General features: G+C 35.6%; 1 protein-coding gene and 1 non-coding gene across 5 annotated transcripts in view; one reads left to right on the top strand and one right to left on the bottom strand.

Moving 5' to 3' along the window:
• The window catches only part of ARHGAP42 (Rho GTPase activating protein 42), a 307,644-nt gene that overhangs the window by 185,334 nt on the left and 106,115 nt on the right, over window positions 1-16,195 (top strand). For 3 of the 4 annotated variants that reach the window (XR_009356745.1, XR_009356746.1, XM_059185780.1), the window contains exon 5: window positions 14,726-14,827. The exons of the other annotated variant lie outside the window; for it this stretch is intronic. Coding sequence is in view for 1 of the 3 variants with exons in the window: in XM_059185780.1 (XP_059041763.1) it covers window positions 14,726-14,827 (102 nt within the window). In the remaining 2 variants the exon portion in view is untranslated. The remainder of the gene's footprint in view (window positions 1-14,725; window positions 14,828-16,195) is intronic. 4 annotated transcript variants of the gene reach the window in all.
• LOC131822921 (U6 spliceosomal RNA) lies at window positions 13,302-13,406 on the bottom strand. The gene has a single exon (XR_009350397.1). It is a non-coding gene; the product is annotated as a U6 spliceosomal RNA (small nuclear RNA).

Here is a 16,195-nt window from a genome sequence, read left to right as displayed (position 1 = left end):
TTTGCCCATGAAGTAAAAAACCCCAAGCTTAATAAGGCAAATGAGCAGACAAGAGAGCACTGACCAAAGTGCCAGAGTAGGTATTTCTTACAATCTCCACCTTCCTAATTGTTAATGTTTATCTTGGTGCAGTCGGGATTGTTTGCCAGTAGCCAAGGCCATACCACCAGTGACTGCATTTAGAGGGGCAACTGGGTAGCTCAATACGAACCTTCCAAAGTATTTCTTATGGTGGCTGTGTTGGGAAAAGCTTACATACTGCAACTCCAGAGAATCATCTGGTTTGGGCTTCAAGTCATCAACTACTTCTTTATGCTGTATTTGCTTCCAGAATGTTTGATCTGAAGTTGTGGAATCCCAAATCTTTTATATGTGGCAGATAAGGTGACTAAGATCCCTGAGTGGTCAAGTGTTTAGGATAGTACAACTAGTAATAAAACCCAGGGGATAGCTATGACTGACAGTCATAGTTTCACAGAATTGGCTGATCATAAGTCATTCATTCATTCATTTACACAATGGACTATTTTTTTTTATGTGGGAGGTACCACATTAGCTTATAGTTTAGTCCAGGACTCTTCAGCCTCAACACTGTTAATATGTTGGGTTGAATCAGTCAATCAAAACCAATGTCTGTCTCCATCTCTTTGTTTCTCTCTCATCTTTATAGTGGGGAGCCCTTCAGTCTGCTTATGCAAATTAGATCTTATAGTTCAGTTTTCTCCTGGAACTATCCTTTTAAAAGCACTACTCTTGGGGCACCTGGGTGACTTAGTCTGTTAAGCACCTACCTTTGGCTCAGGTCATGATCCCAGTGTCCTGGGATCCCCTGAGCAGGGAGCCTGCTCTCCCCTCCCTCTGCCTCTACCTTTCCCCCTTTATGCATGCTCTCTATCAGAAAAATAAATAAAATCTTTTTATTTTAGAAAAAAAAAGGCACAAAAAAGTGCCTTTTTTTTGCCTTAAAAAAAAAAAAAAACAAGAAGAGGTTATCCCAAGGGTAAAAGTCAAGGAAGAAGAGCAGAGGAGGTGAGCAGGGAGGTCATTTTACAGTGCAGGTTTGACCATGATTTTCCCCCTGGGGGAGGAAAGGTTGAAGGAACAGGAGCTCTGAGTAGTGTTGGAAGTCTTCTAGAAGCTGCCACCAAATGCTTATGGTTATATTCATTAACAAAAACTTAGTCTGATGTGCAGCAGAGGTGTTGTTGTAGTGGAGTGCATTTGGGTCAAGTATAGAATGGAACTGGCAGATAAATCTTGCTTAGAAATGTCCTGAGGTGTTGTGTTGGTTTTGTAAATCCTGAGTAGAGGTGTGCCATATTACCTAAGCATCTGGCTGTGTTTCCTCCTGCTTTTGTGGTTAGTTGAGTAATAAACACTTATATTTTCCATCCTCCTTCAATGTCTATCTTTCCTGTTGCCCTCACTTTTGTTTACTAAAAATTGCATGCAAGCTTATAGCAGGCAAGCTGTGTCTCAGGCTTGGTTTTCTAGGAATTTTGGACTAAAAAAGTATTATGTTAATATTAATTAATTTCTTTTTTTTTTAAGATTTTATTTATTTATTTGACAGAGAGAGATCACAAGTAGGCAGAGAGGCAGGGAGAGAGAGAGGAGGAAGCAGGCTCTCCGCCAAGCAGAGAGCCTGATGCGGGGCTCGATCCCAGGACCCTGGGATTATGACCTGAGCTGAAGGCAGAAGCCCTAACCCACTGAGCCACCCAGGCACCCCTAATATTAATTAATTTCTACTTGTTATGGCTTTCAACTCCTTTTTCGGTTGGATGCAGTGTTTGTTATAAGCAGTTTTGGTCATAGTCTTATCTCTCCACATTTGTTTTTCCTTCCATATTTTCAGAGCTTTTTGAATTTGTGACTTAGATTTTTCTTTAAGTCCTTTGTCATCCAAGAAAAACAGAGACATTTCAGTGCTGGCATGAAGAAAAGATTTGGGTTACTTTTAATTAGGAAATCCCTAAATTTATCGAATGTAATTTTCCAGATATCCTGCCTTGTATGCAGAGTTGTGTAAACTTAGGGTTTTTTGTTTTTTGTTTTAATTTATTTTCAGTGTAACAGTATTCATTATTATCGCACCACACCCAGTGCTCCGTGCAATACGTGCCCTCCCCAATACCCACCACCTGGTTCCCCCAACCTCCTACCCCCCGCCCCTTCAAAGCCCTCAGATTATTTTTCAGTCTGTCATGGTTCACCTCCCCTTCCAATTTCCCTCAGCTCCCTTCTCTCCATCTCCCCATGTCCTCCATGTTTTTTGTTATGCTCCACAAATAAGTGAAACCATATGATAATTGACTCTCTCTGCTTGACTTATTTCACTCAGCATCATCTCTTCCAGTCCTGTCCATGTTGCTACAAAAGTTCAGTATTCATCCTTTCTGATAGAGGCATAATACTCCATAGTGTATATGGACCACATCTTCCTTATCCATTCGTCCGTTGAAGGGCATCTTGGTTCTTTCCACAGTTTGGCGACTGTGGCCATTGCTGCTATAAATATTGGGGTACAGATCTGTATCTGTTTTCACTACATCTGTATCTTTGGGGTAAATACCCAGTAGTGCAATTGCAGGGTCATAGGAAAGCTCTATTTTTAATTTCTTAAGGAATCTCCACACTGTTCTCCAAAGTTTCTGCACCAACTTGCATTCCCACCAACAGTGTAAGAGGGTTCCCCTTTCTCCACATCCTCTCCAACACATGTGTAACCTTAGGTTTACCCATAGTGTCATACCAGACCCCATTACATTATAGATACACCCAACATTATCCATCCTCCTGATTCCAATCTTCCCTGCCTTCCCATTGTCAGAGAAGATCAACAATGGAAAACCACAAAAAACTTTAAATAGTATTCTCCCTCTCCCAAGGTCTAAAGTAACATTAGTACCTTGTCTGCTTCTTCTTGTCTTTCATCCTCTCTTCTCTTTGTCCCTGTTTCATCCATTTGTTCCCTTTACTGTTTCTTAGTGCTTTAATTTCCCTCTAAACTTGCATCCCACAAGTTTCAGTAAGTTGTGTTTTCATTTAGTTCAAATTATCTTAAAATCTCCTTTGAGATTTCTTTTAGCCATGTATCATTTAGGAATGTATTGTTTAATCTCTAAGTATTCTGTAATTTTTCTCCCAGCTATCTGTCATTGATTTCTAGTTTAATTCCACTGTAGTCTGAGAACAAGCATTTTATGATTTCTATTCTCTTAAATTTGCTGAGATGTGTTTTATAGCCCAGCATGTAGCCTGTCTTGAGAAATGTTCCATGTGAGCTTGAGAAGAATGTATTCTGCTGTTGTTGAATGAAGTGCTCTATAGATGTCTATTATGTCCAGTCGGCCGGTGGTACCGTAGAGTTTCACGGTCTCACTGATTTTTCTGCTTGCTGAACCTGGCCATTTCTAATAGATGGCTGTGGAAGTCTCCAAGTATGATAGTGGATTCACCTATTTTTCTTGCAGCTCTATTATTCTCTCATACTTTGATGCTTTGCTGTTCAGTGCATACACATTAAGAATTAATGTCTTTTGGAAGAACTGGCTTCTTTATCATTATGTAATCCTCCTCCTTATCCCTGATTTATTTTTTTTTTTATTTTTTTATTTTTTTGCTTTCAAGTCTGCTTTTTCTGAAATTAATATAGCTAATCTTGCTATTTTTTTATTAGTGTTAGCAGGGTATATCTTTCTCTATTCCTATACTTTGAATGTATATGTTTTTATATTTAAAGTTGGCTTCTTATAAACAATATATAATTGAGTCATTTTTTGATCCTCTGTGACAATCTGTTTTAATCTGTGCCTTTAGCCCATTGATGCTTAAAGTGATTGTTGATATAGTTGCATTAGTATCTACCATGTTTGTTATCTTCCATTTGTTGCTGTTATTCTTTGTTTATATTTTTGTCTCCTACTCTTTTTCTGTCTTTTTTGTTTTATTTGAGTGTTTTATAGTATTTCATTTTCTTTCCTTTCTTATCATATCAGTTATACTTTCTTTAAAACTTTTTTTACTGGTTGCTTTAGAATTTTCAATATATATTTATAACCAATCCAAATCCACTTTCAAATAATGCTATACTGCTTCATAGATAGTGCAAATACCTTATAATAGCAAAATACTGCTAATTCCTTCCTTCAGTCCCTGTACCATTGCTGTCCTTCATTTCAGTTATACATAGACAAACATTCTGTATGCATACAGAATTGAATACATAGTTGATCCTATTACTTTGAAGAAGCTGTTATTATGTAAACTCAGCTGAGAATAAGAAAAATAAATTTTTATTTTACCTTCTTTCTGTGATGCTCTTTCTTTGTATGTGTCCCAGTTTTTGACTATATCATTTTACTTCTTCCTGAAGAACTTTTAACATTTCTTACAAGGTGTGTCTACTGGCAACAAATTTTCCTCAGTGTGAGAAAATCTTTATTTTGCCTGAACTTTTGAAGGAGAATTTCAGAGGTTGTAGAAAACTAGATTGGTTGGGATATTTTCCTCCTGTACTTTAAATGTTTCATTTCATTCTATTTTTTTTTTTTTTTAACTTGCATACTTTCTGAGGAGAAGATGGTTGAAATTCCCATCTCTGTTCCTCTAGATAAGGTGTTTTTCCTCTGGTTTCTTTCAAGATTTTTTTCTTTATCTTTGATTTTCTGCAGCTTGAATGTGTAATGTGTAGGTATAGTTTTCTTGGGTGCTTCACCTACCTGGTTCTGAACTTTCTAGATCTGTGGTTTGATATCTGATGTTAATTAGAGAAGATTCTCAGTCATTATTGCTTTAGCTATTGCTTATTTCTTCTGTTTCTTTTTGTAGTTGTCCCACAATTCTTAGATGTTCTGGTTTTTGTTTGTCCTTGGATTTTTTTTTTCTCTGCTTTAGAAGTTTCTATTTATAAACATTTAACATTTAAAATTTCTATTAATAAACATTCTTAAGTTTCTTTGCTCAGCCATGTCCAGTTTACTTCCGAAGACATTCTTCATTTCTGTAACAGTGTTTTTTATATCAAGCATTTGTAATTTCTTCTAGAATTTCCATCTCTATTTATTACTCATCTGTTCCTGCATGTTATCTACTTTTCCTTTTGAGCCCTTAGCTCAAATTAAAAATAAAAAAACAAAAACAAAACAAAACAAAAAAACCCTTTTGGTCTATTGAATGCTAACATTTTTGCCAACATATCTGACTCTATTTCTGATACTTGTTTTGCCCTTCACACCCTATTTTGCCTTTTAGCAGCTCCTTTCTTCTCTGCCTTAGATGAGATAGAATGGCTAGAGGGTGTTGGGATTAGACATTTGCCTTCTCGCAGGTCTTTAATGCTAGTATGGGGGTGTCTGGGTGATTCAGTCAGTTAAGCAGCTGCCTTGGCTCGGGGGGGGGGGGGGGGGTCCTTGCTCAGTGGGGAGCCTGCTTCTCCCTCTCTCTCTGACCCTCTCTCCTGCTCCTGCTTTGACTCACACATGCTCACTTTCTTTCATATGAATAAATAAAAAAATAAAAAATTCTAAAAGAAAAAAAAAAAACCAATAAGTAGAAACTGGTAAAATAGTTTCTCCCAAGAAGAACAGAATGCTCTGGCATATTTTAAAATGGTTATTTCTCTGTATATACTGTAGGCAGCAGGAGGGGATTTTTCTCTATTCTTGAATTTCTTTGAGCTCCTAGTATAAAACTAACAAAATTGTGTATGGGGAGGTTGGGTGGGGGGAGCTGTATGAGTGGGCCCCCTGGAATTTTTACCTCTAGACTTACATATTGAGCTTCCAGCAATTCTCTAATTAATTACAGTTCATGTTTTTCTTTTTTTTTTTTTTTTTTTTTTTTTTTAATATTTTATTTATTTATTTGACAGAGAGAGATCACAAGTAGGCAGAGAAGCAGGCAGAGAGAGAGAGAGGAGGAAGCAGGCTCCCTGCTGAGCAGAGAGCCCGATATGGGACTCGATCCCAGGACCCTGAGATCATGACCTGAGCTGAAGGCAGCGGCTTAACCCACTGAGCCACCCAGGCGCCCCAACAGTTCATGTTTTTCTACCCCAGTATAGATTTCCAGGGGGATTTCTGCTCCAGTAAATTATGATTCTCTGTATCTGCCTAGCTGGACCTCTAAATTTGGGGGCAGTGGTTTGTCCTGTGACCTTATTACTCTGAAACATCTAAGAAGATTTATTAATCTTTCAGTTCGTTCAGCTTTTTTACTTCTTAGAACAGGACAGCAGCAGCTGAGCTCCTTATACCCTGGATCAGAAGCAGAAGTCTTTCTCTACTCTCTTAATCTCCTCTGCCTCTTTCCTCAGACACCCGCCTCCCTGCCCCACCCTGGCCTTTTTCTTAGGGAGAAGGGAGTTAAAATGAAGTGCTATAGTCTGCATTTTCAGGCTTCTCCAGGCTGCATTTCACTGTGTAAATAACATGGGCTTTGGAACTAGGTGACTGATTTCAGTTAGTTATTCACTCTGTCCATTATAAACTCTGTGATCTCATTCAGATTGCTTTTCTTCTCTGATAATGTTTTCATGTTTGTGAAATGAGGATATTTACTTTTACCTTGTAGGGTTTGCATGTGGAGCTCTGGTATTCAAACTACCACTTTGCATTCACTTAAGAAAGATGGGTCCCTTTTTTCAGTTTTCTTCTCAGCTTTAGTCAGCCTGAGTAGCAGTACCAGTTGCAAAATGGGGATTTCATAAAGGCTCAAATTAATGAATTCATAAAAAAACTAATTTGTGAGCAAGGTTTAGCATACCCATAGAAAATTTTCTCCCCCCTGTATTCTAATTTCTATCCCTTTCTTAGTACCCTTTTAACATTTATATTTCTGTACCTCTTCATATATATATTCTATATATTCCCACTCTGCAAGTTAGTTCCCTATTTTCCTCCTATTTTTAGATTGAATTTAATTTTTATTGAATGTATACAAAGTTTTTTTAAAAATTTAGTAATGTGTGAAGGTTGATAAATTATAAAATACATCAGCTTCCTACCCCATCTCTCTGCTCTGAAGTTCTGTTCCACAAAGTCGAGCACTTTTAATTCTTTAAACTATTTATTTTACATTAATTTCCATTTTCCTTAATAATAAACTAGTATATTTTGCTTTAATTTTAGACATTATTAGGTTAATTTACCTACAATGGAATATGAATATTACACACTTTTACAGCATTACAACCACTGCTACTCCATATATATTTCTGCTCCTGCCGTCCTCCAAATATATAGTCAAATTTTTTAAAACTTGTGGTCAGTGTTTATATAATACTGAAATTATTGTTCATAGGTAAGCCATACCAAGTTCTATGATTACATTTTGTTTCTTGCATGTTTTTTTCCTTAGAGTTAATAATTGGCTTGCTCGTAAAATCAGCATAAAATTCTCTTTTCTCAAAAGCATAAACATAATTACAAAACATATCTTAGTATGTTTGAACATATTAGATACATTTGTTTTATTTATTTTTTTTTAAAGAGTCATTCCTCCTGAAACTCTCATTTTAACTGGCTACTTTCATAGGTTTACTAGTTCATCTGTTTTCATGGAAGTTCATATTATTTTAATTCTGGGAATTCATTCTGCCCTTTTGAACTGTTTTCCTAGATTCTATGTTTTGGTTTTTGGTTTATTCCTTCATTTTACTGTAGCACATCTCTCACTATCTTTTTGAGAAATGGTACATGTATAATATTTTTTAATATGTTTGTAAATATTTTTATTCTACCTTTAAATCTAGAGTGCCATTTCAAGTGGATATAGTAAATCTAGATTAGAATTAATTATTCCTCAGAATTTTGAATGCATTGCCCTTTTGTTTTTTAATTTCCTGTGATGATGTTGTGGATTCATTATTCTGATTTCTGATAATTTTTATTTGACTTCTGTTTTTAGGGTTTTTTTTAATCCATGGGTTTATAATATTTTATGATGATATGTCTTATGGGCATTTTCTCATTTATTGTGCTTTGTACATACTGTGACATTTTAATATGGAAAAATTTTTTCTTAGTTTCAGAAATTTTCATCTATTATTTTTTAGGTAATTTTCTCCTGACACTTTTGTTTTCAGTAATTCTGTCAGTCAGATGTTGGGTTTCCTGATTAATTTCCTTTTTTTATCTATTTTCCTTTAGTTCACAGCCCTCTCTTGTTTTATTCATTTACTCATACCTCATTCTTATTTTCTTCCTTACCCAATAACCATTCCTATAAGTTTAATATGTGTATTTTTGTTTTTTTGTGTTTTTGTAAAATTGTTACCATTTTGTATGCATGGCTTTTTAATTTATGTAAATGAATTAGTGTTACTTACCTGTTTTGTGTTCTTAAACTCAGAATTATGTTTTAAGATCCAACAACATTTAATATTTACTTCTTTTTTTTTTTTTTTTTTTTAAGATTTTATTTATTTATTTGACACAGAGAGACATGGTGAGAGAGGGAACACAAGCAGGGGGAGTAGGAGAGGGAGAAACAGGCTTCCCCCTGAGCGGGGAGCCAGATGTGAGGCTCAGTCCCAGGACCCTGGGATCATGACCTGAGCTGAAGGCAGATGCTTGCTTAAGCACTGAACCACCCAGGTACCCCTTAATATTTTCTTCTGATTTTTGCCAAGTACTTCATGGTTTGAATCAAGTCCATTTTATGTCCATTAATGAATATACTAGCTATCTTCCTGTCCCCACAGAAGCATATCCTCGTTTGTGTTTATGAACTTTTTGTGTTCTTAGGGCCACTTAGTAGTGCAACATCTCTCTTTAGAAAAAGTCTGCACCACCATACTATTCTGCCAGTAATCTATAAAGGCTCCTGTATCTTCATATATACTCAGTGTACATACACATGTAGCATTAATTAACCTTCTAATTCTTGTCAATATCTGAGACAATGTGATATCCCAATATTTTAATTTGCTTTTTTCTTAATTACTAATGAGTTTTAACAATTCTTCATATGCTTGTTACCCTTGGACCTTCCTCTTCTGTGTCTTATACCTTCATATCCTTCATATCTATTTCTGTTTTTTTTAATTATTCCAGTTTGTAGACATTATTCATAAAGGCCAATATGAAACCCTTGGTCCTTATGAGTTTAATCACGTGGTAGTGGTAGTGGTGGGGTAATTGGAAATGAGGAAGATGTGGTGAATTATAGTGTGACAGCTGCCCAGAAGGGAGACCTTTTGGAATGTCTATGTTTCAGCATATTGAGGAGGAAGGACTTGGTGGACAGTGTTTCAGGAGACTGGGAATGGTTGGATAGCCTTAACACAGGAGGGACATTGCTGTGTGAGGTATACTAAGATTCTCAATAACCTTGGTTTCTGGTTACCAGGAATCTCCTGGGCCTTAGGAATTTCCTAACTGCTAAGTTTCCTATAACCATGCAGCATGTGGTCATAATATCCTAGCATCTGGCACTTTGGGACTTAGAGATGATGATGTCGCCCTGGACTGCCATTCTAATCAGTGAGTAAATCCAACCATCAGAAGAAGATGTCTAGCCAGGATTGGTATTCAGTGCTATAACTTATCCTCTCAATACCTAGCACAATGCCAGTTATAAGAAGTCTACGTACTTTTGAATAAGGAATTTAGCTATTCGTTTTAATTATAATTCTTTCTATTTTTTAAAAAAGATTTTATTTATTTATTTATTTATTTGACAGACAGAGATCACAAGTAGGCAGAGAGGCAGGCAGAGAGAATGGGGGGAGCAGGCTCCTGCTGAGCAGAGAGTCCGATGTGGGGCTCAATCCAAGGACCCTGAGATCATGACCTGAGCCAAAGGCAGAGGTTTAATCCACTGAGCCACCCAGGCACCCCTATTTTTTCCATTATTATTTCTATTGCTCTGCATTCACTTGAAGGATTTTTTCATAATATACGCAAACTGCTTATTACCTAATAGGTGTACTAATACCATGACATAATTAGTTGCATGGGAAATTTCACAGTATCTTGGTTGATAATTATAACATTGAAATAGTCTTAAAATTTGATGTATAAATCCTAAACCAAATACGTGGTTTTTGTTTTCTTTTTCTTTTTCTTTTTTTTTTTAGAGAAAGAATGAGAGCAGGGTGGGGAGCAGAGGGAGAGAGAGAATCTTAAGCAGGCTCCATGCCCTTGTGGAGCCGGAAGCAGGGCTTGATCTCACACCCTGAGATGATTACCCGAATTGAAATCAAAAGTTGGATGCTTAACTGACTAAGACACCTAAGTGCCCCATGTGCTCTGGTTTTTAAAAAAGAAATATAATATTTTTCAAACTTTTTATTTTTAATAATTTATATCATGGCAACATTAAAAATAAACATTGCTGACATTGTTTAAACAAAACTTTGCAGTGGTCTATAGAAAAAAGTGCAATTAGATAACATTTTGAGAATTTGTGTTTGTGATTTTCTAAATGTTGTGGTAGATTCTGTTCTTCATCTTTGGTACCCTCTTGTAGTCATTGGAAGGGATTGGTTTGGCTTTCTTTTAACAATTATGTATAATTTCATGTTTTTTATTTTTATATTTGGAACTATATGGTAGAGCTATAGTTTTTATAATTATTTGACTTTTTTTTTTGGCTATATACAGATTTGGAGTAAAATTGACACTCGGAGTTTCCCTCCCATTCCTTACTTTACTGTGTAAAGTGAGGGTGTGGCATAGCCATTGTTGCTAATCTTAGTAGCTTAAGATATAATATGGCCACTGTGCTTAGAGTAAATGTTGTGTCATTTGAAAAGCAGATTGACTGCAGATCCAGAACTTACCTTATACTTTTGCCAGCTAAAATTGGGTTTGGGGAATAATTTGCTATTTTATATGATCTCCTTTTTAAATTTAATAATACATATACTCACATGCATCCAAACATCACACGTATATACATACATATATATGACTTCATTTTAAATGATTACCTAGTCCAAAGACCATTAACTGGATTTACAGAATATGTAACACTATAGTGGAGTCTCCCTTTTTGAAACATGCTGTGACAATGAGACAGGAATCACATATAACATTTAATAAAGACTCATGGGTATTTTTCTTTTGTCTGCAGCATTTGTTTCAGAGCAAATTTTTAGCTTGATATCCGGAACATACAACTCAAAGAATAAGCGTAGCTGTGTGTTGTTAAATGAGTAAGTCCAAATGAGACTTGGCTTCCATGAGGAGTATATCACGGCTTTTGGGACAGATGTGAATTTCAAGGAGAAATGCTCTTTGTTTTTAAGAACATTCTTCCCTATATTATAGTTGTCCTTCTTGTGGCCTACTCAGCTCTTTAATTTTATGCTAGATCTAAGTGTGTTTTTGTTTTCTACATCACTGGAATCTTTGAGTAGATCTTTTTTGCTGGCCTGATGGTGTGAAGCACTAGGGTTTGAATAAGAGTCCAGGAAGTGCTCTGGGAATGATTTTTGTATTGCCAGGAATGCTGACGTGTTGGCACTGAATTAACGTTTCCAAAAATGCCATCAAACACTCAACGGAAAACAAAGATACTAGTGTTATCACTGCAGCTGTGTTCTCTTCATCCTTACCCAGTTTCTTCTATGCATAACAAAGAATTTTAAGCCCCCCTAGCACAAGAAAAAAGTGAATCAGTCTTGTGTACTATACTAAAATGCAATCGGTTGCCCCCCAGTATTTGTGCACATTGTGATTGAGTTAAACTATTTGTGTGGAATTGTCCCTGGTATCAAGGATATTTGTTTTTTGTTTGTTCGTTTGTTTGTTTTTAAACAAATGGAATATCTGTGAGGGATAGTGGTGCCCAGTGTAATAAGAGGAAGAATTTCACTTTTTCATTAAATATTTATTGAGCACTCTCTCAAATACTCAGTTTGAAGGAGGATAGGGTGTATACATAAATTTCTCTGCTACAGTGTCAGACATGAACACCATGAGAAACCCATGTATAAAGCTCTATGAGTATTCAAAAGGGAATACTCTGGTTTCTCTTCAGATCGTATAAATCTTTCGCCTTTTACAAAAAGGAGAAAGAATTGATGGAAGGGACTTGTGAATGAGGCTTGTATGAGTTGGATACTAAAAGTGGTTGTAACTTGAATATGTAGAAATGGAAGAAATGAGCATTTATGTCAAAGGAGAGATGGCCAGGAAAGAAAAAAGAAAAGGAGCGCAAAAGTGCTAGAGAGAGAGCCCTTTTGACAGGTTGACTGGGCAGGTCAATTGTGTGCTTGAAATGCTGGATGAAAAAGTAAACTCCACTGAGAAAATGGTGAAACGTTCACCAGGTATCTTGTTACAACTGTAGAGAGGACAAGCTCTTCCCTTCCTAACCTTGGATTTCCCCGCTTCCTTTTGGGTCTGCTACTCCACATTTTGTAATGTGAGTTTCTCAGTAGACCTTTTTCTTTTTTTTTAAATGTGAATGCCACTCTTTGTGTGTATGTGTGTGTTTCTCCTAGCAGGACCACGTTTTGTTCTTATGTAATGAAAGTTCTTTGGAGATTTTGAATTTTCTCATTTATAGGTCTAGTAGTTGAATTTACAAACATATTAGAACTTCTTAAATGGTCCAAAAGTGACTTGAATTTTTGCAGTACAATCCTACTTGCTCTTCCCATTCAGTGTAATTTTATCAGTTAACCTTCTAAAGTTCTATATTTGGAACTAGATCCTAGTAGGTTAAAAACATCAAAGGTGCCAATGGATCAAAATAGAATTTCTTGGATCTATCAATCTCAGTCTGACAACCTCAGATAATGTGAAAAACAGGTGAGAGCCCTGCTTCTCTTATCCCTTTCTCCTTTCCTCCCCTACTCCTGTCCCTCTGTACAATTATCCATCTATTTTCTTAAAATTTTTCTTTTTTTTCCAAATATATATTTATTTATTGTTATATTAGTCACTATAAAATACATCATTAGTTTTGATGTACTGTTCCAAGATTCATTGTTTACATAAACACCCAGTGCTCCATGTAATGTGTGCCCTCCTTAATACCTATCACCAGACTCACCCATCCCCCCACTTCCTCCCTTCCAAAACCCTTAGTTTGTTTATCTGAGTCCACAGTTTCTCATGGTTTGGTTTTTCTACTGATGTACAATACAGTGTTATATTAGTTTCACATGTGCAACATAATGATTTGACACCTGTATACAGTATGCTGTGCTCACCACAAATGTAGCCACCATCTGTCACCATACAACAGTGTTATAGTACCATTGTCTATATACCAATGCTGTACCTTTCATCCCTGTGACGTAATTTATTCCATAACTGGAAGCCTGTTATTTGCTACCCCCCCAAAGTATGACACACTTGATAAATTTGTGTGTCATCCTTGCACAGAAGCCGTGCTAATCTTCTTTGTGTTGTTCTAATTTTAGTATGTGCTGTTGTGAATTGAGCTCATTTCTAACTATTTTTTTTATTAAACTCTTTCAAATACTTAAACAAATAATGAAGTAAAGAATTATGTATAATAATCATAGAGCTTGCTAAAAATAATAATTTGCGAACCTCTGGATGGTGAAAATAGGAATTTACATTTTGAATAGGCTTAAAAATACTTGACTGTTATTAAAGTGGTTCAGGCATTATACTTTCAGAAACACTAAAATAAAAGCAAGTAACAGTACTTATTTGGCCAATGAATTTTATGTCTGATTACCTAGTATTTACTTTATATGGACTCATAAATGGAAAAAACAAAAAACAAAAACAAAAAAACTTGCCTGGTTTGGGACACCTGGGTAGCTCAGTCTGTTGAGCATCTTACTTTTGGTTTTGGCCCCGGTCATGATCACAAGGGTCCTGAGATCAAGCCCTGTGTTGGTCTCTATGCTCAGTGCAGAGTCTGCTTGAGATTTTCTGTTGCTCTTCCTCTGCCCCTCCCACTTGGGCTCTCTCTCTCTCAAATAAGTAAGTAAATTTTAAAAATGAAACAAAAACCCTTACCTGGTGGATAACATATTTATAGATGGAGAAGTTTATATGCCCAGGATTTTATTCCATTTGCATTTGTATAAGTGTGTGCCACAGGATGAAATGTAGAGTTGTCCTCCTCTTCCACAAAAGGCCAGCCTGGTTACAGTTTTCCCTATAAATCAATGTAATTTTGGGAAATTTTAGGGAAAAGCAAAGGTCAGCTATTATAGTTATGATAAGTATATGATAAAGATGTCGCTAATCTTTTTGGTTTGACTTTGAAACATCTTATTTCATTATTTCATGCTGCCAGCTTTTCATGCTGCCATTTTTCACCATCAAGAATGAATTGTTTGAAATATCAGGTATCTTTTTGTAGCTGTGAAATAATGATTCCTTGAAAAGAGTCTGTGAGCAGTTCTCCAAACTGGTCACATATTAACTCACTGACACCACCAAAAAGCATAAATGAGACATTTTCTCTTGGCCCTATCTCAGACTTACTAGATCAGAATCTCGTGTTAAGAATTAATTATAAAGTTCTCAGAGGGATTCTACTATAGCCAGCCTGCCTCCCTCCATACTATATAGTTCCACGAACTTCTTTGAGAATATTTGAATACATTTGAATACATATTTAAATTACTTGTTTCACATTCTTTTTCATACTCTATCAGGTTCTGTGCTTAGGTAGAGCTCACTAAATCTTTATTAAATACTTGTATTGGACATTTGATGGGAATGTTAAAAAATCAGTTTTATTCTCAAATTAGAATGTTGTTGTTATTGTCATCTCCTAGGATGGAAAGAAGAAGTTTGACAAGGAGAGTGAAAAGTACTATTCTATTCTTGATAAACATTTAAATTTATCTGCAAAGAAAAAGGAATCTCATTTGCAAGAGGTAAGCTTTTCCACTTGAATTGTGAACAGGACATTGGCATTAAGTCGTGTGAAGTCCAAATTTCCAAAGGTGGTAGTATCTCAGAATCTGCAACTCTATAATAAAAAAAATAATAATAGTTAATTGAGCACTTACAATGGACAGAGACTGTGCTGAGCATTTCACATGCTTTATGACCCTTAATATTAACAGTTCCAAGTAAAAGATTAGTTATTTCCTGCAATGATGAAAAAGAATGAAATAAGATTTTTTTTTTTTCTTCCTTGGGTATATTTTCAAAGGGAGGACCTACAAAATGATGGAATATCTTTTTTTTTTCTTTTTAAATATCTACTTTTAAGGAGTTGCTTTTGCATTAGGGGTAAAACAGACAAAATTACACGTTTTAAAATCTCTAAAAAAATTAAAAAATCAAATTTCTATCAATTTCTTAAAAAACAAGTCAGCAGAAATTTTAACTGCTATGCATTTAAACAATCAATTTCTTCTTTTTTCTGAAATATTTATTTTCATTGGTAGTTTTTAACTATAACTAATAAAATTGAGTAGTTCTTTTACTAAGTCATAGTACAGTTGCAGTACAGTGATGAGCTACATTAAAAAAAAAAATGGACCCTCTTGCCATTATGATCTTGGCATCAATAAAATCTTGAAACACAGTGCATGGACATCAAACCCAGGATGGTTGGGAGTTGTTGAGCTAGTTCACCGGTTGCTCCTTACTCCAGACCTTTGCAAGGAATCTTATTCTGTGCTGAGTCTCCTCCAGTATCTTCTTTCTCTTCTGTCTGTACTTCTACATATCATAGTTAAGAACCTCTTTCAAATGCCTCCTCTTAATCTTTCTAGTAAAGGCATAAACCTTACTGACCTACTTGTCAAATTCAACCTGGTTCTCTGTTTTCCTTATTCCTTTTTTTATTTACCTTACCTCCACATTTACCCACCAGGCATACTTGACAAGTTAGAATTTGGATGCAGTGAGCTGGAGTCAAAAGGCATGGGAGGTTGTTTTTACTTCTCTTTCTTTTTTTCTGTACTCTTATGTTCTTATTGAGGGGACTGAATATCTTTATTTAAAAACATTTTTTTAAAGTTTAATATTTGGAATATTTGTTATTTGAACATGTGTTCATGATAAATAATATCTTGTTATTAGTGCCTATTATTGAAATAGGATATATTAATATCCAATTTGTGCTGAGGAAAAGAATTTCTGGCTAAATTGAGATGGAGAAAAACTATCATTAAGATAAGTCATGTTTTGAGTTTTCATAGACATATCTAATCTTATGAAGTACTATGTTGTAACTTAATATTATGTTCACAGGTTCCAAACTTCTTAAATGCTTATGTACCTCTTTGGGC

This window comes from Mustela lutreola, chromosome 1 (genome assembly GCF_030435805.1).
Source record: "Mustela lutreola isolate mMusLut2 chromosome 1, mMusLut2.pri, whole genome shotgun sequence".
In the NCBI taxonomy this organism is placed as follows: domain Eukaryota; kingdom Metazoa; phylum Chordata; class Mammalia; order Carnivora; family Mustelidae; genus Mustela; species Mustela lutreola.
This window is presented reverse-complemented; position numbering and strand designations above follow the sequence as displayed.